This window comes from Sesamum indicum, linkage group LG9 (assembly GCF_026168435.1).
Source record: "Sesamum indicum cultivar Baizhima isolate 11 linkage group LG9, ASM2616843v1, whole genome shotgun sequence".
Lineage (NCBI taxonomy): Eukaryota > Viridiplantae > Streptophyta > Magnoliopsida > Lamiales > Pedaliaceae > Sesamum > Sesamum indicum.
Window position 1 is genome coordinate 8,118,924 of NC_142665.1, and position 23,439 is coordinate 8,142,362.

The window sequence follows — 23,439 nt, forward strand, 5'->3', positions numbered from 1 at the left end:
AATAATTCTACATTTAAAGGATTCCAAATCATTCAGTTTTAGTTTTAAATTATGTTTTCTTGAATAGTGATGAATTTCAAATTTAAAGGATTCAAAATTCTTCCTCCAAATTTAAATTTAAATCCATGAATCCAAATTTAAAGAAATGCCCTAACATCAATCGAAACAGTAAAATTTCATAATGAACTGGTTCCAAAATATATCAATATATATACTCTAGCTTTTTAGACACGGCAGAATTTCATAAATCCTTGGAATTTTTTTTGCCCAAAACTTCATTGTATTAGTCTACACACGGTAGATAGTCAATGCCAAGTCTTCTACCAATTAAAAAGAAGATAAAAAAAAAAAGAAAAAAAGACAAGTCTAAGCAGGAAGATACCTCTGAAATTTCATAAAAGCCTAAGTTCATAACTGGCTTCAATGTTAACAGTGAAGGTCCTAAGAAATTACTTAGCAACATCTTTTCACAAAGTAAACGTTCAACTTTCTTTATATCTCCTCCTGGTCTTGGAGAATTGATGCAAATACAAACTCTGATTCTTGGGACTTTTGTCTGCAAGAAGATCATGTGAGTATTGGTAGTTTAGTCCTATGTTTCCATGGTTCTTGAAGTTTTTTCTCGGATCATGTGTGTTTGTGAATATGGATTTGTTGGTTAAGACAGGTTATACTTTCTTTGTCTCTGTCTTGTTTCATGTCTTGAATTATTTTTGATCCTTTGACTTCTTGATTCGTACTTGTTTTCCAATGATTTTTGAAGTTCTTGATTGATTATTTGAATTATTCTTTTGTTAATCAGTGTTGATGTTTCTCTGATCATATGGATGTCTGAATGGATTTCTCATTGAAGATGTGAAAAGTTGAGTGGATGTTTGTACTATGCCTTACTCCTTTGTTCTGTTTTTCCAATGAAGATGTAAAAGACATTAGTGACCATATTGCTGTTTCCTCCACATTTCTCATAGGCAGTCTTCTCTTCTGATTCTTGGAAATAAGTATTGAAATGGTCTCTCATGTTTGACATGTTTTTCTCTACTTGGACTGTAGACACAGGACTTCACTCTTGGAGGTAGACAACAACTTCTTATCATTACCTCAATTCACAAAAGACAAGTACAAAACATGGAGATTAAGAATGTAGTTAGCCACATTGTTCTCCCATTTCTTCCTGCAAAAACCCTTGTAAGATTCCGGTCGGTCTCCAAGGATTGGGATCTTCGGATTAGAAGTCCCTTTTTAGCGCACCAGCAGAGTTACTTCTTCAACGACTTATCCGGTTTCTTTTGCCAGCACTACAATCGCAACCCGACTTTCTTAACTCTAGACGATCATGCTTATGGAGTTCCCACGCCTGCTCTTACGTTCCTGCCTGAACCTGTCGACATCATAAGTTCTTGCAGCGGCTTGTTGCTCTGCCAAGAGCGTGCTAGAAAGAATTCTTATTACATCTGCAACCCTGCGACTGAGGAGTGGAGGGAGCTGCCTCAACCTGAACTGTATCATGGGATTGAGGCAGCAACCATCCTTGCATTTGAGCCTTCTCCCCTCAATATGTCTGCAGATTATCACTTGATTTCAGCAGTCCCAATGCTGGACCAGCCTGTCATTCTCTTTGAACTATACACCTCTGAAACGAGGTCGTGGAGGGTTTTAGCCACTATATTCGTAGAATCAGGAGATTTGAGTTTCACGGGTAGTCGGTTCTACATGAACGGAATTGCTTACTGGGGGACAACTGCAGGAAAAGTGCTGGCTTTTGGTCTAAAGAACGAGGTGTACGAGGTTATTTCACTACCACCTGACGCTCCTACCGGAGGCATCTTGAGTCAAATTCAAGGGGAGTTATGCTACATCAGTGCTTCTATCTTCTCGGGCAATTGTTCGATAAAGATCTATGCTGGAATGGACTTGAGGTTGATACATGTAACGGATGTGACATTGGAACAGGTGCCGGACCGGTTTCCGTGGTACCGGGTGCTGCCGTGTCTTGAGGGCAGCGTTGTAATGATTCTGGTGGAGGGTTTGGTATGTTCTTACAGGTTGAGTGATGGGAAGATTGAAGTGGTAGGAATGGTTGGGGAGGGTGGTGGTGGAGACAACTACCTGCCTTATGTGAATAGTCTAGTCCGTGTGGCTTGAGAAACACAACATGAGATGTTCAGTTGTGTTTGATTTTGTTTTCATTTTAGATTTTTCAGTTTTTATGTAAAGAGATACTTTTCGGTTTTTGTAATGATTTTTCTGTAGAAATAATACTATACTTGGAAGTTGATGTAGGCACGCAAAATTCGGATCGGATCGCTGAATCTTTCTTTCGAGCTATCTGTTAGTGAATCCTGAGAACAAAGCAAATGTGAGACTAGCCAAGTAGTCCTTGGCGATGGCCCTCTGATGCTTAAGTTAGAAAAATGGGGTCGAAGAGATTGAAATAAGGTCGAATGAGATCAAAAGTTGGCGGTAAAAGTGATAAGAAAACGTGATTTGAATAATCATAAATGAGACTATTTATAACCGTACGGTACCGTCTAGGAGAGCAATACGTGTCTCCCCCGAGATGCTGCCACGTTACCCCAATCCAAAGGCCTTCCAAAGAAATGCCTTATTCCCTAGTCAAAATAGTCAACGATAAATGTGTAAATACCTTAAAAAAGCAGGAGTATTTAGGTAATTTGATAATCTCCCACATCAGAAGTGTATTAGTTTTATTATTTAATTGTGTCAAACTACTTTTTTTCAATGAAGATTGACATGAAAGTTTTAATTTTTATTATCTTATGATTATTAATTATTTCACATTAATATTTTAAAAAAATACAAATTACATTTTACCCCCTATGTTATAACAATAAGCTATAAAAAGTCCCCGTAAATAAAAAAAACCCTACCCTTTCCATTGGACTAGTTTTCCAAGGATTTTGACTCCTTGTTGGGCTTATAATGACTAAAATGTCCTTTTGGACATATAAAATCATTCTCATTTATTTCTTTTTGTTTCGAGATTGTTTTTGTGGTTTTTCATTTTTTGTGTTTTTATCCTCCTAAACAAGTAATAATTTTGTTCTTAAATATATTTATATAAATCTAAAAAATATATATAATTTTAAAACTTATAATATAAATTGAAAAGTTAAATTAAAGACACAATAAAAAAAAATTTGAAAAACGTATAATATCACAATACAAAAAGTAATATACTAAATTCACTTTGTCAATTTAAATATCTATACCTATATAAATATAAATTATTTTGTAGAAATTATATATTATTAATTAATTTAAATTATTATTTAGTTGAAAATATTTAAATAAAGTATATTATTTACTGTAGGTACTATTTAAATTTGAATAAAATTTTAATACTTTCTTTGAATTATTATTAAGTTTGAAATAAAAAATTAATTTTTTAACTAAAAACTAAAAATTTTATTTTTTTTTTAAAAATGCAGGACGACAGTCTCCCAAATCTACATTGGGCGACCTCAATCAGAGTTTGAGATTGGGGGCGTTGACAACCTCAGCAGCGTTTTAAATTTAGTTAAATCTAGATTTTTAATTTTTTTTATAAATCTAACGATTGAGAAAAATTGTTTAGATCCTACGACTCATATATGCTTAAAAAAAATTCAACAAACACTAAAATAAGAAACAATATATAATAGCTAAGATCATAACGATCACTTGATTAAAAAAAAAAAAAATTAATACCATAAAGTGCATTTAATAGAAAGGGGCAAATCGACGAAGTTTAAGAAAACAAGGGTCCTTCTCATCTCTTAAAAGTTGTCCCGGAGAAGAGACTTTTTGAATGGGGTAAAACAATTTGAAATCATTGAAGATTGAGATGAGTCGATATCTATCAACGGTGTAAAAAAATTTCCTGACGTTGAATTCTAAAAACAAGCGAAAGTTTCCCCACTCTTCTTGATCTGTCTTAGGGCCAAGTGGCAACCTCTACTCGGACGGGAGTGCGATGTGTCAAGAAGGGGCTTTATTTATTTATTTTTTAAATATAGAAAGTTTTTAATTGAATTTTTAAAATATAGAAGAATTTTATGAAATTTGACCATTATTATTTTAGTATAGCATATTAATTTTATTCCTATAAATTCAAACACGCACGTCCAAAGATCATTTCTATCTGATATAAACTCATTTCATCGTGGTTTTAATCATTGATACGAGAGATCAAACCTTATCATCGTAAAATATCATTTAAACTGCATGTGAATTGATAAACATGAAATTATAGATTTCAAAAATTTAACAATAACCCTTAGATTTGTTTTAAGAGAAAAATATTTATTTAGTCCGCTAAGTATGCCTGATTTTAATTTTAGTTCGATAACTATGTTTATTTTTGTTTAGGTCCAGTAACTTACGAAATTGCTTACTTTTAGTCCTCTAGTAGATTTTCGGACAATTTTACCCCTATGCAATTTTTGAAAGGTAGTTTTAGTCCATATGCACTCATAGGGGCAAAATTGTCTGAAAATCTGCCACAGGACTAAAGGTAAGCAATTTCGTAAGTTACTGGATCTAAACAAAAATGGACATAGTTATCGGACTAAAATTAAAATTAGGCATACTTAGCGAATTAAAATAATAATTTCTCCTAAATTTAAATCCAAAGAATTTCAAAGTTTTTAATTTTAATTTTGAATTATATTTTATTGAATATTAATAAAATTTAATGGAAATATAGTGTTAGCCAAAATCCAATGGAACAATGATCAAGCATTGTAATGCTACCACTATCAGCTCATAAATACAACTACATGATAAGATAATTTCCAAAAGTTCAATAAAATATTTTTATTTCCAGCTTTGGGTACTTTTATTGATTATTGTGTGGAAAATAAAAATATATTTAGATTGTATGTTTCCAAATTTAGGTTTATAAATATGAGAAACGAGAGTTTATTTGAATTTAATTTATTATATAGATAATTTATAGATATCATATTTTAAATATTTAGTATAATATTATTTTTATTTTTTAAAAATCAATATGATATATCATGTTATGTTCTATGTGTAGTTAAAGATAAAGTTAATTGATAATTACACTCCTTTTTCCTGAGGTTTTATGTAATTACACATAAATTCTCTATCTTTTAAAAAATTATATTTAGCACCCCTGAAATTTGCTCTCATTTAATAAATAAGTTCATCTATTATTCAAAATTCATTGATTTTGCTGATATTAACTAAAAAATAAAAAAAATAAATCTATATTTATCCCCAATTTACTTATTGCATGTCAAATATATTTTTTTATGATAAAATTTTCCTCGCACTTCTTCAAAAGGTATATTTTCGTCGTTATAAGGGTAGTTTAGTCCGAATTTTTTTTTTACCTATAATAAGTCAGTAGTAGGTTAATTGAGGTAAATATCCTCCTAAATTCAGTTAATCTTTGACTAACAGAGAAATTTATATATTAAATATAAATAAATATAAAAAGTATTAGATATAATTTTTCACGTACTATAGTAAATTTCAACATATCAATGCTGCGAATTTTCATTAAAAATGGACTTTTTCAATCAAATTGGACTAAACAAACAAACTTCCAGAAGTACTGAAATGTAATATAACTAAAAATTGAATTTTGAAAATAAAACCAAATCACTTGTTGCTAAGCAGCAATTCAACCACTGTACTGCCCTTCTAATATCCAAATTTTTGCTTTGATTTGGTATTGTTGAGATTTCCACATGCAATTTCGAGAAATCAAACAGAAAAGCCAAAGAAAAGTTCGATCAAAGCAGATAAATCACAGTAATAAGGCTTTGGTAGATTTAATTTGCCTTGTAAAGCCTGTTGTATTCCTCGAGTTCCTCGTAATACACGTCCCAAACACACCTCACGCATCCGCTGCCGCAGCAATCACCCGGTAACGGCTTCTCCGGCGGCGGCGGAACTGGCGGCATCGACTTTTCCGATTCCTTCTGCTTTTCATCTTTGACTTTCAACGTCGTCGTTGTCGAGACGGCGTTTTCCGGCTGAGTATGCGTCTTCTTTGATTCGTCGGCCATAGATTTGGGGTAAATTGAGGTAAGATCGTCGGTGAGAGAAGAAGGCCTTTGGTTGTGGTGGTGATGGTGATGGTGGTTGAATCGGAATTGAAACGGAGAGGCGGCGGTGATGCGACGGAGGCTGAGATCTGTTAAGCGCATGGAAAATTCAGCTTGGTTTTGGACATTCCGGCGGCGGGGGGCGGTGGTAGGTGGTGGCTGAGGTAGGGAAGGAGGATATTGGTGGAGTGTTTGCGGGTGCAGGGTAGGAGTCATCCCCAGGTGTTATCACACGGACCTGGTAATATTTGATGTCACTCTGACCAATTGCCTTTCTTTTCCCAATGCTAGCAGAACAATTGTGCGGCCAATGACCTGTCGCCACGTCACCAAGAGTGAGCAAAGAGTCTGGTACTGCTTTTCCCAGAAATTCCACAATTTGGTTCTTTTTTAAACCACAAAAGTCATGACCTTTAAATACATTTTTTTCCCAAAAGGGACATACCCAGCTATTGCATGGGCTAAGTACAATTTTAATCGAATGAGTCCCTCCCACCGATTTTCATCAACTCTATGTATAGATTTCAATTTTTCGATCGTAGACCACCACCAATCACTTCACCTCTGAATCTTTTTTAAAATTTTTAATTACTTTTAATTATATTAGTTATATATATTTTAGTTAATTAAGAATATTTTAAATAATTACAATAATTAAATATTTTATCTAATTAAGAATAATTATTATAATTAAATATATATTTTAATTAATTAAAAATAATTTTAGATTTAACAATTAATAATTATAAAATTATTTGAAATTTAAATATAATTTAATTTAATACTTAATATTGAATAAATTATATAATTTAACATTTTAATTTAAATTATAAAAAAAAGCACAAAAACAAACAAAAATAAAAAAGGGCATTTTAGTAAAAAGACACCTAAGAAAAAGGTAAAAAAAAATAGTTAAAAAATACCGTCACATGCACAAAGAGCGAGTGTAATGCACCTTCCGTTAATTACTAAAGAAAGGGGTATTTGTTGTTGAATTTTACAAAACACAAGGTAGCTTTTAGCTTATTTTCATAACAGTAGGATCTTTGTTGCAAACTTTTTAAAGCACAAGAGGATTTTATGCATTTTATCCTTCAATAAAGCAATACTCCCTTAATTAATCCACAAGGAATCACATGTTAAAGCATCAAGAATGCATTGCGGCTTTTTGTTCAATTTCTCGTGGAGTCAAATAAGTACAGGTCAACGGACTCTTTAGTTAGTCTTTTTACCGACCCTGGGGAACTAAAAGCCTCCGAAAGAGGAGGCGAGAGCTGATTCGAAGAAGAAGCTCGAAGCAGACATCTTGAGGAAGCAAGGAGCTAGCGGCTGAAGACCCGACTGTAAGCCTGTCTGTAAGCCAAGTTCCCCTCTCCCCCACTTAAATCCACATTACCTAATGCGGCTAGCATGCATCTTTGGGATGATTAAAATAAAAGGAATAGAGAAAGAAAATGTCCTTGCGTGACCCAGAGGCAGGTGGTTGAACTGTGGAAGCTCAAGAATTGCAAGACTGAAAGTGAGAGAAGGACTCGACAGTTTTAATTCTTTGTTGGCTACTCATATTGGGATAGGAATTATTTGACAAGATCAAATAAATTTCATTTGGGTTTTAAGAATTGATTGGATTAATTCTATGGAGCCCCAAGCCTATGGGTTTAATTTGTTTTTGAATTAAGCCTACTGATATATATATATATATATATATATATATATATAGTCCTAGCTTGAATATATATTTATATGTGATATATACATATGAAGTTGTAAGGATGGGATTGTGCTTGAGTACTTGTGGTACTAGTAGGTAATGTACTATGGGAACTTTATACCTATTTTTGACTTGACATGCAATGCATAAATATATACATAGAACAAGTACATAAAATGTCTCTTGTGTGTGTATATAATGTATAGGGTTATGTATATATCATTTTGTATATGATACAAAAGACAATACTACCTCTCTCATACTTATCACCTTAACTTCTCTCTTCTCCCTCTCTTTTCTCTCTATTCTTGTTCTTCTTGAACTAGTTTCAAATTAGAGTAATGTCTTCTTTTGTTTGATATACTAAGTTAATAGTATAAACAAATCTCTTATGCCACATACACTTTACCTCTAGCAAGGTTTGGTGTATACCACATTGTGGTATAGTGTGTGTTCGATATAGAGAATATCTCGTTAGTTTTTGCGTGATCACACAGTTGAAGGAGAAAATCTTGAAGAAAGTCTTCAAACAGAAAAGTAAAATTTAGTGATTACATTTCCGTCACTCTATGTTACAATAGCCACTTGTTTTATACTTGTTGAATGTTGAATGCTCGGGATTAAGGAACTAGTTCCCTTTTGGTTTACAATTTAAATATGCTTATTTTCATGCTTCTGTTGCGTTCTTGCCAACTCTTGGGCCACACCGATTCTTTCAATGGTATCAGAGCCCGATTCAGCAGTCGTGGTCATTGTTTATGTGATGTTATATGTGATATAGTATGCTTTATGTGATGTAGATGGTTGTTTTAATTTTGATTAAAGCATGATTCATATATTCTTTTTTATGTATGATTATGTGATAGAAAATATGTTGTGTTGTATTTTAATTTTTAGATATTATGTGATGTTTTAAAGCATTTTTTATGATTCAGATTTTATTTATTCAAATAATTAAAGAAAAGGTAGAACAAGTATTCCTCCATCCCTGCAATCTAGGTTCAAAACCTGGGTGTCGCAGCGGTGGTGCAATTTTTGCGCCCAACGTAGGCGCTGGCAGAGCGCCCCCGACTACTCATATGCGCGCGTTCACGCATCAAGTGTTGCCTGCGGCTGGTAGCGTGCCCTACGCGTGTGCTGTGGGTGGTCGCCCATGCGGGCGCTGCTGCCTGTGCGGACGATAGTGCTGTCGTGCAACATTTTCAATCGAAATCGTTCTAGTAATGTCGCATATATCTGAAAAATATGAAAATGTCAATTTTGCAAGTTTTCAGATTTTCTGAATCATTAAAATTATTTTTTATTTATTTTGCAATTTTGATTAAATATGATTTTTTCTTTCAAATTGACATTTATTAATTTTGTGAAAAATGCTTCCATAGTTTTGATTAAATTGTTTTGGAGTGTCTAAAACTTGAATTTTTAGTGAAGGTTATTTTCCTAATTAAATTCAAAAGTAAAGAAGCTTGCAGTATGTAAACTAATAGAAGCTTTGTTCTGATTGCTTTGGTTACTCACAACTCAACTTTTCACCAACATCAAAGATACATAATATTTCACACATAATATACTTACAAACACGTGGTTTTCTTGCAATGACAAACTTTCCATAGCATTAACCAAAGCAGAGTCCCTACTGCTTCTTGTAAGAATACCTCTTTGCCACCACAAGGAAAACTCCCAAGTTGAGCACACTCAGCGCTGCCAAAAGCAAGAAGAAATAATGAAGATGGCCATAGTTTAAGTTGTCAGGTATCCATCCAGGCCTCCCATCTCTAGTACTGATAGCCATCACGATCGCCACGAGCAAAGAGCTTAAATAGTTCCCAAGTGCAGTTGTCGTGAGAGACAGCGCTGCACATACACTTCTCATTGAATCGGGCGCTTCCTCGTAGAAGAATTCCATTTGTCCAATGTTTGTGAAAACTTCTGCACAACCTATGATGAAGTGCTGAGGAACCTGCCAGAATATGGAAATAGGCGTCTCCATCACCTTATAGCTATTGTTCCGTCTTACTATCCTGAGGCGAAATATCTCCAAAATCCCGGCTGATATCATGGCAAAGACCGATATGAATAGGCCGGTCCCGATGCGCTGCAGCTGAGTCAGGCCGTTCTTGTGGCCTGTGAATTTTCTTGTCATTGGGATGATGAAACGATCATAGACGGGTACCCAGAAAATGACGCTTATGGGGTTGAAGACGGCGAGTGATGCTACCGGGACTTTGAAGTTGGACCGGCCTAATCGCGCGTCCATGTACTCGGCTTGCAGCAAGAACAAGTTGCTCATTTGTCCAAAAACGGTGTTGAAGATGATTCCAGTTGCCAACACGGGCAACAGGCGTATGATCCATTTCAGCTCCTCAACTTGTGTGACAGTGCAAAGGGTCCATGGGTTTACCGAACCCTTGCTATGATCGGACTCTTTCTCCACTGCTGCCTTGTCTAAGAAACTGCAAATAATTGGCTATATATATTAGTCCAGCTCAAGATTTCCCTCTTCTGAATCATGGATCATGGATGATCCAGACGGATATCGTTCCATATCTTCGGATATCAACAGATACTTTGTACCATCTTTTTGAGTTATGGGTGATTTTAATCTTCTATGCATATATATACGTACCAGAATTGATTCGTATGATCAAGTTTGTGGCTGCCTACTATGGTAGAGTCGGCATCAGCAGTCTCGTACAAAAGAGACTTGTCACTGGGCACTTCAACTCGATACTTTCTCAAGGAAGCCACCAGCACCTGGCAAAGACGGGTGAGAGGGTTGCTGCCAGGTTTTTGGTACCGATATAGTCGTGTACCTAAAAAGAAAAACGCTACGCCAATCGCCATTGCCACTGCCGACACACCATATCCCCATCCCCACCCAATGTTCACTTGTATCCAGACTGGGACTGAACAGCCAATCAACATACCAACATTCATTGAAAAATATAACCAGTTGAAGAATGAACTCTTGTGGCCCTTCTCAACCTCATCTGCATCGTCAAATTGATCTGCCCCATACGACGAAACACAAGGCTTCATGCCACCAAATCCTAGTGCCACCAAGTACAGCGCCACCGTACAGACTGTAGTTTGAGAATTTGTTGCATAGCATTCATCTTTTTTGTAGCACGTCGGCCTCAGGCCTGGAACGGAGGCTGACAACGTCAACAGCGTCATCCCCTAATCACCAGAACTATCTCTTTTCAGTATTTTAGCATCATAGGAGAGGGAAGGTCTCCCGTTTTAATTAGAAGCGACAATATTTTATAAGATATATGAACTTATACGATATTTCAAATAAGTTTAGCCAAACGTCTTCTTAATCTAAATGAGGAGAAAACGTACAAGAACGTAGATGACAGAAAATCCGGCAATGGTCCAGTATCTCCCTAGATACGCGTCAGCAAGAAATGCGCCAAACAGTGGCAAGACGTAGCAAGTTCCCAACCAGTTGGAGAGATTCTTTGAAGCAGTAGCACTGTGTTGATTCAGTTGTGTCGTGTAATAAAGAAGCAGATTGGAGCTCATTCCATAGAAGGCTAATCTTTCGCAACATTGGTTTCCTGCACAATGGTTGTTTTGCCACAATTTTTAGCCGTAACAAATATCCTGACTTAATTTATACAAACAAAAGCTAATAGCCGTTGTGCAACCATTTGGCGAAAACAACGTCTAATAAAAGCTACAGTTTGGAGTGTAGATGAGAATATGATGATGAGTAGAATACCAAGAATAAAGGGGGAGGCCTTCCAGGCTCCAGTTTTGTTCTTGTTTGCGGGATTGCTGCGGAAGTCCAACGTCCCGTCTTTCGTGTACTTATCTTCATTTCCCATCACTTCCATTATACCACTCGATCTTTGCACTCACACTTTAATTTACCTTTACCCAAAAATACATCAATCAATATAAACTAAGCATTTCTATAGAATTGGTAACCTTAAATCAATGCATTTTCACCTTCAACAAATCTCTCGTCAGTTTGTAAGGACAAGAAAGACAGCTAACCCGAGACCCGAGACCCGCCCTGCCCCACCCCGCAAGAAAACCCGTCTGGGGAAAAAAGAGAAGCCACAACGAAGAGTGAGGCGACAGCGAGAGCGAGGAGGTAACGTGGCCAGGCAGCGGCAAGACGAGAGAAGGTGGCGGCGAGACGAGAGATTTAGAGAAAAGGAAGACTAAACAGTAATAAAAAAGAGCGATGGAGAGGGATTGAGAAAAACAAGAAAAAAATATGGAGAGAGGAAATTAGATTTGGCAAGATAGAAAAAGATTGAGAGGGAGAAAAGATATAGAGATCTCAGAGAATGAGATGGTGAGAGTAGAGTGTGTGGGGGCAGCAGGGAAAAGTAAAGATTAGGTCAAATATTAAGTAAATGTATAATTATATATAAAATTAAAAAAAAAACTAATTATATATATCGGGGCGAGTCTTAAATCTAGATCGGAGACCCGTCCCGGACTTGGGCGAGTCTTAAATCTTTAAGCCCACGACCCACCCTAAGAATCATTTTTAGACCCAAAACCGCCCCATTAGGGGGCGGATTCGAGTTAAATTGACATCCCTAGTTTCAGTCAATAAATGGATCTATGGAGACGTCAAACCTTATGCTCTTCTCCTATGGATATGAAACCCACCAGCTGATACATATACATTTGTTCCTTAATGAAACAGTTAAGAAACGCCATTTTCACATCCATCTGACATATCTCATAGTCATAATATGGAGATATAAAAAGTAAAATTCGAATAGACTTGACCATTGCTATAAGTGAAAAAGTTTCCTCAAAGTCCACAACGGGCCTCTTAGTATAACCTTTCGCCACTAGCCTGGCCTTGAAGGTACTCACCTCCCCATCGGCTCCAAGCTTTTACATGTAAACCCATTTACACTCAATGGGCTTGAAGCTCTTAAGCGGTTCTATCAAGGTCCATCCTTTATTGGAACTGATGGAGTCTATCTCGGATATCATGGCCTCAAGCCACTTTCTAGAATTAATGTCAGACATTCCTTGTTTGCAAGTTTTTGGATCATTATCCAACTAACCAGTCACCGGTAAACCATATCTCTCAAGCGGCTGAGATACTCTAGTCGACTTCCAAAGAATTGGAGTATCTTCTTTGGGAACCACAAGTACAGAAGATGACGCTATTGCTACCTGAGGCCTTGTTTCACTTGACTGCTCAAGAAGCAACTCCTTACGTTGGGTATCAAAAAAAAATTTTTCTAGGAACACTGCATTTCTTCAAACAAACACCTTTTGTTTTGAGGGATCATAAAAATAATCGTCCCGTAGTTTCCTTTGGATATCCGATGAACCTCTACAGACTAGATCTCGAATCCAATTTGTCTCCTACTAGTCTCTTAACATACGCGGGACATTCTCATATCCTAAGGTATTTATAGGAAGCAAGCTTGTCATATCATAGCTCATATGGTGTCTTGGTCACAATCTTAGATGGTGCCATTTTCAATAACTTGGCACTCGTTTCAAGAGCGTAACCCCAAAAGGATAGATACAACTCAATGAAGCTCATCATGTTGGTTTCTCCTTATAGAAACGCCGTTCAACTATGGTGTTCTAATAGGAGTCCAATGAGAGAGAATCTTGTTCTCTTTTAGATAGTTCAAAAACTCTCGAATATGATGATGAGTAGAATACCAAGAATAAAGGGGGAGGCCTTCCAGGCGCCAATTTTGTTCTTGTTTGCGGGATTGTTGCGGAAGTCCAACGTCCCGTCTTTGGTGTATTTATCTTCATTCCCCATCACTTCCATTATAGCACTCGATCTATGCTCTGACACCTTAATTTTTTCAACAAATAAGCCTTTCAATCCACTCAAAAATCTCATCACTCGTGTATATATATATATATATGTGGGCATTAATGTCCATGGTCAATTACATTGACGTCGAACGAAGTTAGGTCTAAATACAAAGGTTGTAGATGTTATTATAACTACACTCCCTATTCATAGACAAAACTTACATAAATGTCCCATAAAAAACATTAAGTATATTAACACTTCTCAATACTGTACTTGTAATTTTTAAAAAGGGGAAAGGTGTTTATATATTTGAACCTAATCTTATAGGAACATGTCAGAATTAATTTTACACCAACATTACATATCTGGTTAACAAAAAAATGATTATGTGGGTGACCCTTTAATGAAAAGTACTTACCCAAATCAGATTCGATCAAATCAAATCAATCACAAAATAAATATAATAAACTTATATATTATGTAATTTGATCATTTTTTTTATACTGTACAATACAGAAGACCAAAATAAGACAAAAAGTCAAGTCAAATGAAGTCCAAAAAAGGTCAGTCAAATGAGTCCAACCTTCCTCTATTATTCGTTTGTTTTTTTCTACCAAAGAGAAGCTACCTCTGTGTTGGCCTGAAATCCACCTCTTCCCCCTTCTCTTAAACACACCATATTTGCACAAATCGAGAAATGGTGGAAATAAGGTTGTCTTCGCAATAATACCAAGTAGGTGACTTCCAAGGGAAAGGGGAAAATTATTTAAAAATATTAAAAAAATTTATCGAATTTACGTGATTTGAAAAACTTTTAATTTTTAGGTACTAGTCGTCATGACACGTTATTTCTACATGTATATAATAATAATATTTTTGTATTTTAAAATACATTATAAATAAAAATATATATATAAATCGATTCATCATCATATTTATAAAAATGAAAAAGAAAAAAAAACAAAGAAAATAACAAAAAAAATAAAGAAAATCAACTCAAAAATATTATTGATATAATAATAAAATTGGTATTGTGGTATCATAATCACTATTTGTGAGTGAAAATAGAGTTTTCGTTTAAGGGTAAGAAGAGCGAGGAGACGAGAAATGGGGAAAGCACTAAAACAATGATGTACTCACGCTTCTTCTGCTTCTCCTATTTTCTTTTCATCAAATTCCAATTATATCCCTTCCCGCCAAAGCATTCACCAGTTTTACATGGGAAAATCTTTCCAATTATTTGTTTTTTTTCTATAATTAATAGGTTTCTAGTTTTTAATTATTATTCAATGTAGGGAATAACCCTCCAGTGGTATCTCTTTCAAAATAATACCCTATCAACTATTACAGATGAACGGAGTACGAAACTCATCAATATTACAGACCGAATATAACAAATATTTACAGAACAAAAATATTACTGGAAACAGAAAGAAACGAACAAGGAAACAACTGTTTGGATGTGGCTCAGGAGATAGAGTCAGATCCAATCTTAAAGGGACACGGTCACAAATACCGCACCCAACCACACACGGCAAGCCCCCACGGTTGCTCCACAACACTCGACACCCAACCACAACCCAATCACTAAGGTCGGACACTCTCACTACACAAAGAACACTCTCACACAGAAGATATCACGAAGAACAAGAGTAGAAAACAGATTTCCTTTTTCTGGCCGAGAGAGGTTTAGAGGAAATGGAACCTCCGTATTTATAGGCTAGAAATCATCCGGGGATATAGTTTGTTGGGCGATTTCTGCGGTTTCTCAAGAGCCAGTAGATTGGCTCTTAGAAACCGCCGGAAACGGAGAAGAGAGAGAGACCGAACGGACATATCGGTTTGAGAGAGAGAGAGGAGGAGAAAACGGCGGAACCGTATGAGGAGAGAGAGAGAGCTGATTAGGGTTTGAGGATAAGGGGGTATATATTAGTCAAACCGGGTCGGGCAGAGTGGAGCGGGTCGGGTACCGGGTTGGGGCCTCCAGGTGGTGTCGGGCTTGATGTGGGTGGGCTTTTGGATTTGGGCCACTTTATCTAACATACCCCACCTTGGACCAAATACCCAATGGTATAGGTCAGGGGTTTATGGATCTGGTTTTCTCATCATTGCCAATAAATACTCCAAGGTTGTACCTGCAATATAAACAACACTAAACAAACACAGAGGTATTAATCAGGATTTAGTAAGAGTATTTTTAAGCACTTACAGAATTTTTCTATAGGTAAGCACTTTGTGCCCATGTCTGCAGGATTTTCGTCTGAGCTAATCTTTTCTAATTTTATCTCATTTTTTCCGACAATGTCACGAATGAAATGATACCTAACATCTATATGTTTCGTCCTATCATGAAAAACGGGGTTTTTACATAGCTGAATTGCTGATTGACTATCAGAGAAGATCACAGGTTTTTTCTTTAAGAAACCAATTTCATTTAGAAGCCCACTAAGCCATAGTGCTTCTTTAAAAGCCTCTGTTGTAGCAATGTACTCAGCTTCAGTTGTAGATAAAGCCACAATATGTTGAAGTTGGGATTTCCAACTAATGCATGAATTGCAAAATGTAAACATGTAAGAAGTGGTGGATTTACGACTGTCCCTATCATTCGCATAATTCGAATCTACGTAACCAATAAGATGTGCATGAGCAGAATGTTTGGAAAATTTAATACCAACATTTTCAGATCCACGCAAATATCTAAGTAACCATTTTAATGCTTCCCAATGAGGAGGACCAGGATTTGACATATATCTACTCAAACAACTAATGGCATAGGCAACATCAGGTCTAGTGCACACCATTAGAAACATAATAGAGCCAATCACATTAGAGTAGGGGATCTTACTCATTTTTTGCATATCATTTTCAGATTGGGGACATTGACTTTTACTAAGTTGAAAATGGGCAGCCAAGGGAACAGCCGTGGGTTTAGAATTTCCATAGCAAACTTTTTGAGGATAGACAAAAGATACGTTTTCTGGTTCAAGAGAATAGAAGAAGTTTTTCTGTCCCTAATAATGCTCATGCCAAGAATTTGTTTTGCATTGCCAAGGTCTTTCATTTCAAAGGTTTTGCATAGATCATTTTGAAGACAATGGATAAGATGTAAGCTAGGACTTGCAATTAACATGTCATCAACATATAGTACCAAAAAAATCGGAGTAGTATCAACATATTTAAAATAGAGGCAGTGATCATAGTTACTCCTAGAGAAACTTAAAGACAACATAAATTCATCAAACTTTTTATTCCATTGACGAGGTGATTGTTTCAAGCCATATAAGGATTTTCTCAGTAAACACACGTGATCAGGCTTAGAAGTATCAGAAAAACCAAAAGGTTGATTCATGTAGATATTTTCATCTAGGTCACCATGCAGGAATGCAGTTTTAACATCCATCTGTTTTAATTCCCAATCATGATAGGCAGTAAGAGAAAGTATAATCCTGACAGTAGTATATTTGACAACAGGTGAAAAAATTTCGTTATAGTCTATGCCTTCTTTTTGAGTGAAGCCCTTAGCAACTAGTCTAGCTTTATATTTTATGGGGTTTTCTTGCTTTATCTTGAACAGCCATTTACAATCAACAACGGAAGCGTTTTTGGGTTTAGGAACTAGGATCCATGTTTTGTTGTCTTTTAAAGATTTCATTTCTTCTTTCTTAGCATTTAGCCATTTGTCAGATTTTAAAGCTTCTTCGACACTAGATGGTTCTCCTAGTTCAATGTTCAAGCTTGTGTGAAAATCCCTAAGTTTTGAAGGTATCCTAGTTTGTCTCCTATCCCTATCCCTAGCAAGTTGGTAGTTATCGAGGGGATTGGATGGAGGGTTTGTATCTCCTATGTTTTCAAGATTTTCTGCATTTTGTTCTTGGTTATTGCTTAATCCCTCCCCTTCTTGGTTATCCTCTAGGTCTACTTTATTAAAAGTGGTTTCTAGTTCTATGGGTTTGGTTTTAGCTAAACAAGGCATTTCATTTTCATTAAAAGTAACATCTCGACTGATTAAAACTTTAAAACCAGGTTGACACCTAACCCATAATCTATAGCCTTTTACTCCTTCAGGATAACCAATAAAAATACACTTAAGGGATCTAGGTTCAAGTTTATCACTATTTTGATGAACAAAAGCAGAACACCCAAACACACGTAAACCAGATAAATCAGGCAGTTTTCCATTCCACATAAGATCAGGAGTTTTACCAAATAAAGGCACAGAAGGAGACAAGTTTATGAGATGTGCAGCAGTTAAGACAGCTTCACCCCAAAAAGATTTAGGTAAACCAGAACTGATTAATAGGCATCTAACTTTTTCAAGTAAAGTACGATTCATGCGTTCAGCTACCCCATTTTGTTGAGGGGTATAAGGATTAGTCTTATGCCTTTTTATGCCAAATTTGTCACACATTTCAGAAAACTGTTGATTACAAAACTCTAATCCATTATCAGTCCTAAGGTATTTTAATTTCTTACTAGTTTCATTTTCAACAAGGATTTTCCATTTTTCGAACTTATCGAAAACTTCAGATTTATGTTTCATCAGAAAAACAAACACTTTACGAGAATAGTTATCAATGATTGACAAGAAATATCGATTACCACCATGGGTGGGCACATTAGAAGGACCCCACACATCCGCATGAACATAGTCTAAGATGCAAGTAGACATAGATGGGTTTGGGGATGGGGATGTAGGAAAATGGACTCTATGATGTTTACCCATAATACATTCATCACAAAATTCTAATTTTCCAAGGCAGTCATTCAAAATTCCATCTTTTCTCAAAAAATCCAGTCCCTTCATGCTGATGTGACCAAGCCTTTTATGCCAAAGAGTGGTTTTATTGTTTTCAAGAGCAGATGCAGCAATATTTTCATAAGTAGCAGTGCAGATATACAAATTTCGTTTTCGTTCAGCTTTAAAAACGACTAAGGATCCTTTCATAACTTTCATTATGCCCTTTCCCCACCTACCTTCTAATCCCTCTTCTTCTAATGCAGCACATGATATCAAGTTATGACTTAAGTCAGGGACATACCTGACATTTTTCAAAATCATTTTATACCCTTCCTCAAAACATAACGAAATGTCACCAAGACCTTTTATTTCGCATTTTTTCTCATTAGCCATGGACACAAAGCCAACATGCTCATATCTCAAATTAGAAAAAATGTCTTTGAATGGACTCATATGAAATGTGTAGCCAGAATCAATCAACCATTCATTCATGTCAAAAGAATTTACAGAGTTTACTTCATATACAGTAAAAAATTCCCCGTTTGATTCAATAGTCACATTGTTGATTTTCTCTTTGTCATCATAATTTCTATCTCTGTTTTCACGTCTAGGCTTTCTGCAGTCTTTTATATAATGGCCTTTTATTCCACAATTATAACACCGTCTATCTTTTATCTTATCATTTTTAAGGCTGGTTTCTCTTGATCTAGACTTACTCCTACTATAGTTATTTCTACTTCTACTCCTACTGTTATATCTAGGATTAAAATTCCTAAACTTAGTCCTACCTCTGACAGCATTTATCTCATGTTGGTTCTGACTAGGTTTATTAACCTTAAGGTCTAATTCTTTACTTTTTAAACCATTTACTACCGTTTCTAGATTAACACTATCTCTTCCGTACTTAATGGCAGCCTTAACGTCTGAGTAGGATTCAGGTATGGCATTCAAAAGTACTATAGGGGAATATTCATCTATATATTTATCACCAGTGAGTTTAATATCTTGAATGAGTTTAGTGAAGTCATCTAAGTTTTCATCAATGTTCTTAGAAAGATCGAGTTTATACCTAAAGAATTTTTCTAACAGAAACAATTTGTTAGGCAATGAGATTTCAGTGTATAATTCTTCTAATTTGTCCCATAAAGCTTTTGAGGATTCTAATTTACCTACTTTTCGTAAAACAGTATCAGAAAAATTTAATATAATAGAAGAATAGACAAATTCATCATTTTCTTGCTTCTTTTCTTCAGAAATGGTTTCAACATACCTACCATCTATAGCTTTGAAAACCTTTTGTTGAATGAGTATGCCTTTCATTTTTTGTTGCCAAATCGAGAAATCGGTTTTTCCGTCAAACGGTTGAAGGCTGTAACCAGCCATTTTTTAAAAACAGTTTTGGAGAAAATCGTTCAGTTTTTTTTAAAAAAAAAAAACGCGACAGAAAGTTTCAAAGTAGCAGATTTTGGAGCACTAATCAAAAAACACGATTTATAGTAACAACTACCGAAAAACAACAGATAAGGTATTCAGATTTCAAACTACATCAACAGAGTACATAACACGAAGGAACTAACAGTAGTCAATGACTGTGCGAGAAAATAAACCGCAGGAATATCACAAAAGTTACCAAAACAAATGCAGTTAACAACTACACAAACTAGTAGAGGATAATAGAAATAGCAGGTATCAACAACAAGTTTCAACAGTAATCAGCAGATTTAGCACAAAGCGGGGCTCACCAGCCTAAGTCCCGTCTAGATACCCGACGACCTCAGGGGTCCGGCCAAGAGGGATATTAGGGGGTTTTTGCCGCGGTAAACCGGGATAATAACAGGAAAAACAGTTTATAACAGTAATATAAAAACTGTAAATGAAGAAGCGAGAAATAAGAACCAGAGGAGGGGTTTATCGAACGTTACCGCCACCAAGGATCACCACGGGTTAGAGATGCTGGCTCTGATACCACTGTAGGGAATAACCCTCCAGTGGTATCTCTTTCAAAATAATACCCTATCAACTATTACAGATGAACGGAGTACGAAACTCCTCAATATTACAGACGAATATAACAAATATTTACAGAACAAAAATATTACTGGAAACAGAAAGAAACGAACAAGGAAACAACTATTTGGATGTGGCTCAGGAGATAGAGCCAGATCCAATCTTAAAGGGACACGGTCACAAATACTGCACCCAACCACACACGGTAAGCCCCCACGGTTGCTCCACAACACTCGGCACCCAACCACAACCCAATCACTAAGATCGGACACTCTCACTACACAAAGAACACTCTCACACAGAAGATATCACGAAGAACAAGAGTAGAAAACAGATTTCCTTTTTCTGGCCGAGAGAGGTTTAGGGGAAATGGAACCTCCGTATTTATAGGCTAGAAATCATCCGGGGATATAGTTTGTTGGGCGGTTTCTGCGGTTTCTCAAGAGCCATTAGATTGGCTCTTAGAAACCGCCGAAAACGGAGAAGAGAGAGAGACCGAACGGACATATCGGTTTGAGAGAGAGAGAGGAGGAGAAAACGGCGGAACCGTATGAGGAGAGAGAGAGAGCTGATTAGGGTTTGAGGATAAGGGGGTATATATTAGTCAAACCGGGTCGGGCAGAGTGGAGCGGGTCGGGTACCGGGTTGGGGCCTCCAGGTGGTGTCGGGCTTGATGTGGGTGGGCTTTTGGATTTGGGCCACTTTATCTAACATTCAATAATTAATAGGCTTCTCCTATAGAGACTTTACTAAGTATTGCAGTATTGTGCTTCATCGGCGGGAGATGTACGTCGTCTATGCAATTTTAGTGGATTAGTTTGTAAAGTAGTCGACTGACTGGACTGATTCATAGGAATCGTCATATAGAAACCTTACAAGTATGGTCGGTATGACTTGAATTCTCGATTATAATAGTACGAGATTATTCCTCGTACTTGAGTAGTCATGTCAATCGAGCACATATGAATAATGTATCTTAGATCTAGCAAGCTGTGACTATGTCATGAGATATAGTCATTATAAGTCGTGCCCGGTACAGTCGGAGTATGTAGCAAGGATGGTGGATTTCAAAAAGGAATCTGTCCCCTATTAGTATTATGCCAGCAATATAAGATGGTTTATACTCTGAAATTCTACGGTCGTAGCGATTGGTTAAGTAGGAAGGGATTTTCTATGTCGATCAGTGGAGTAAACATATCTCGAGTATGAAGTATAGATATTTAGTCAAAGATGGGAACCAACATTCAATTCTTTGTCCTAGACTAAGGCCGGGAGACGGCTAATAGTAGGACCATACCCTTATAGGACTCGAAACCTAAATGTTCACACCACCATTAACTTAGTCTCCAGTTCCACAGAACATTGTTAGATGGTCATTAATAATAATCGGCATTTCATGAAAAGTAATGAAATCAATTTAGATTTAATTTTGAAAGAGGAGAACTAATTTGATTGCATTAAAATATTTTATTTAAATCAAACAAATAAAAAAAAATCAGTAAGATTTAAAAATTGATCAAATTTTGATTTGCTTATATCACTTCATTCTTATTTTGATGATTGTAATTTTTTTTCAAATTTAATTGTTATTGATACAGTATAATTTGAAAAAGAAATTATATTATGGAATAATTTTTTTAAAAAAGGAATTCTAATTAAATTATACCCGTGCATAGCAGAGGGCATACGCTAGTATATATTAGTAATACTCATTTATTTATAAGGGTATAAAAGTTATTTTTACATACAAGCCACACAATAAATATATATACCGTACCATATTATATATAAAACTCTCAATATCTCTATAAATAATCTATATATTATTTTTTAAATGATTCTCCTTGCTAATGTTGCCCCCTTTTATTTTTTTGGCAGTTCAAGTATTTGTGTTAGCGGTTTTGCCTAAAAATTTAAAGTTTTTCAATCACCACAATTTGGTAATATTATATTTTTTGGAGGGGGAGAATGCAATTTAATATGAAAAATGGGAAAAAAGAAACTCCTATAAAAATAAAATATCAATTATTTTCTGTAATTTAAAAAATGAAACAAATCACGCCAACTATTTAATAATTTTTTTATAGGAACTTATTTATTTATTTTACATATCACAGAGATAAATTTGCATAAATCGAAAAATGATCCAAAAAATTTTTTTTTTTAAAAAAAGGGGGTAAAAATGGGTTTTTGGGGTATAGGATAGTGCAAGGGGAAGGGGAAGGGGTATTGACTATGGGAGAAGGAACACAACACAGACCTTCGTTTCAAAGATGACAAAATAATGGCGGATACAAAAATCGAAGTTAGCTCTTGTTTGGTGGGTTTCAGAAAGTTAATGCTTATGGTGATGTTGAAATTAAATTGAGGTACAGGGGTATTATCGACATTCACAATGGGAGCAAAAGTTAATACAAATAGTCTATGGGTGGGTCCCACATATTACAATCTTCGTGCTCCAGACCCAGGGCATGTATTGTAAGCATTGAGGTCTAGTACAATTGTCGATCTGAAGGACATACAAGTCTGGATTAGGGAATTAATATGCGCTAAGATTGACGAATTGGAGAAAGAATTATTAAATGTCGGATTGGATTTTCTTTTCTGAACTCTATTACATCTTATATTCTATTTAATGTATATATACGCACTATGTGTATAGACTTTATTTAAAAAATAGCTCTTATACATGTAACGTGTATATACTATTAATTAGAATAAAATATGTAGTCATAATTTGAAATAAAAATTCAATACGAATAAATAGAACTTATATCTATACCGATATAAAAAAAAAGGGGGAAAATTCAGGGACCCACTTGTAATATAGAAAAATTCACAAAACTTTCTATAAAAATTAAAGTATTAATTACACCCCCTGTGTTATGAATAAATAATAAAAAAAAACACTCCCTGAAAGTGAGCTACACGCGCGTCGACTACAAATTAGCTATAAAAACTGCCTTTTTTTTTTTTTTTTTAATATTTTTGCTCTTCTCTCCCCCAATTTAAGGGTTGCTTCTATCCTCTCTTTCCATACAATTTTTCTCACCTTTCTTGCACTCCCCTTTCTCATTTTTTCTTTTTCTTTTTCTTTTTTTTTTTTGTCATTTTTGCTGATTTTGAAACAATGTCC

At 35.5% G+C, this 23,439-nt stretch overlaps 2 protein-coding genes and 1 pseudogene across 4 annotated transcripts; 1 reads left to right on the forward strand and 2 right to left on the reverse strand.

Annotated features, from left to right (window-relative positions):
• Positions 1–413: 413 nt before the first annotated feature.
• Positions 414–2,290, forward strand: LOC105171091 (F-box protein At5g07610). 3 transcript variants are annotated; one of them, XM_011092108.3, is made up of 2 exons: positions 414–571; positions 1,051–2,290. In XM_011092108.3, exon 2 carries the CDS (start codon positions 1,126–1,128, stop codon positions 2,140–2,142), a length of 1,017 nt encoding a protein of 338 aa, XP_011090410.1. In that variant the 5' UTR covers positions 414–571; positions 1,051–1,125; the 3' UTR covers positions 2,143–2,290. The 3 variants fall into 3 exon arrangements, with proteins under 3 accessions (XP_011090410.1, XP_020552565.1, XP_020552562.1); XM_020696906.2 differs by having other exon boundaries at positions 522–667; XM_020696903.2 differs by having other exon boundaries at positions 554–571; positions 803–2,290.
• Positions 2,291–9,369: 7,079 nt separating this feature from the next.
• LOC105171170 (protein NRT1/ PTR FAMILY 8.1-like) lies at positions 9,370–11,791 on the reverse strand. The gene is made up of 4 exons (XM_011092196.3): positions 11,519–11,791; positions 11,137–11,354; positions 10,418–10,971; positions 9,370–10,244 (listed from the first exon to the last, which is right to left on the reverse strand). Exons 1-4 carry the CDS (start codon positions 11,631–11,633, stop codon positions 9,425–9,427), a joined length of 1,707 nt encoding a protein of 568 aa, XP_011090498.1. The 5' UTR covers positions 11,634–11,791; the 3' UTR covers positions 9,370–9,424.
• A 3,844-nt stretch (positions 11,792–15,635) lies between these two features.
• LOC148786852 (secreted RxLR effector protein 161 pseudogene) lies at positions 15,636–16,407 on the reverse strand (annotated as a pseudogene).
• Between the last annotated feature and the right edge of the window lie 7,032 nt (positions 16,408–23,439).

Bases quoted from the DNA above. Each gene is read 5' to 3' on its own strand.
- LOC105171091 (XM_011092108.3), top strand. From the start codon at position 1,126: ATGGAGATTAAGAATGTAGTTAGCCACATTGTTCTCCCATTTCTTCCT.
- LOC105171170 (XM_011092196.3), bottom strand. From the start codon at position 11,633: ATGGAAGTGATGGGAAATGAAGATAAGTACACGAAAGACGGGACGTTG. The intron at 11,355-11,518 runs GTATTCTACTCA...ACCATTGTGCAG, and splicing joins GGCCTCCCCCTTTATTCTTG to GAAACCAATGTTGCGAAAGA. The intron at 10,245-10,417 runs GTACGTATATAT...AATTATTTGCAG, and splicing joins GATCATACGAATCAATTCTG to TTTCTTAGACAAGGCAGCAG.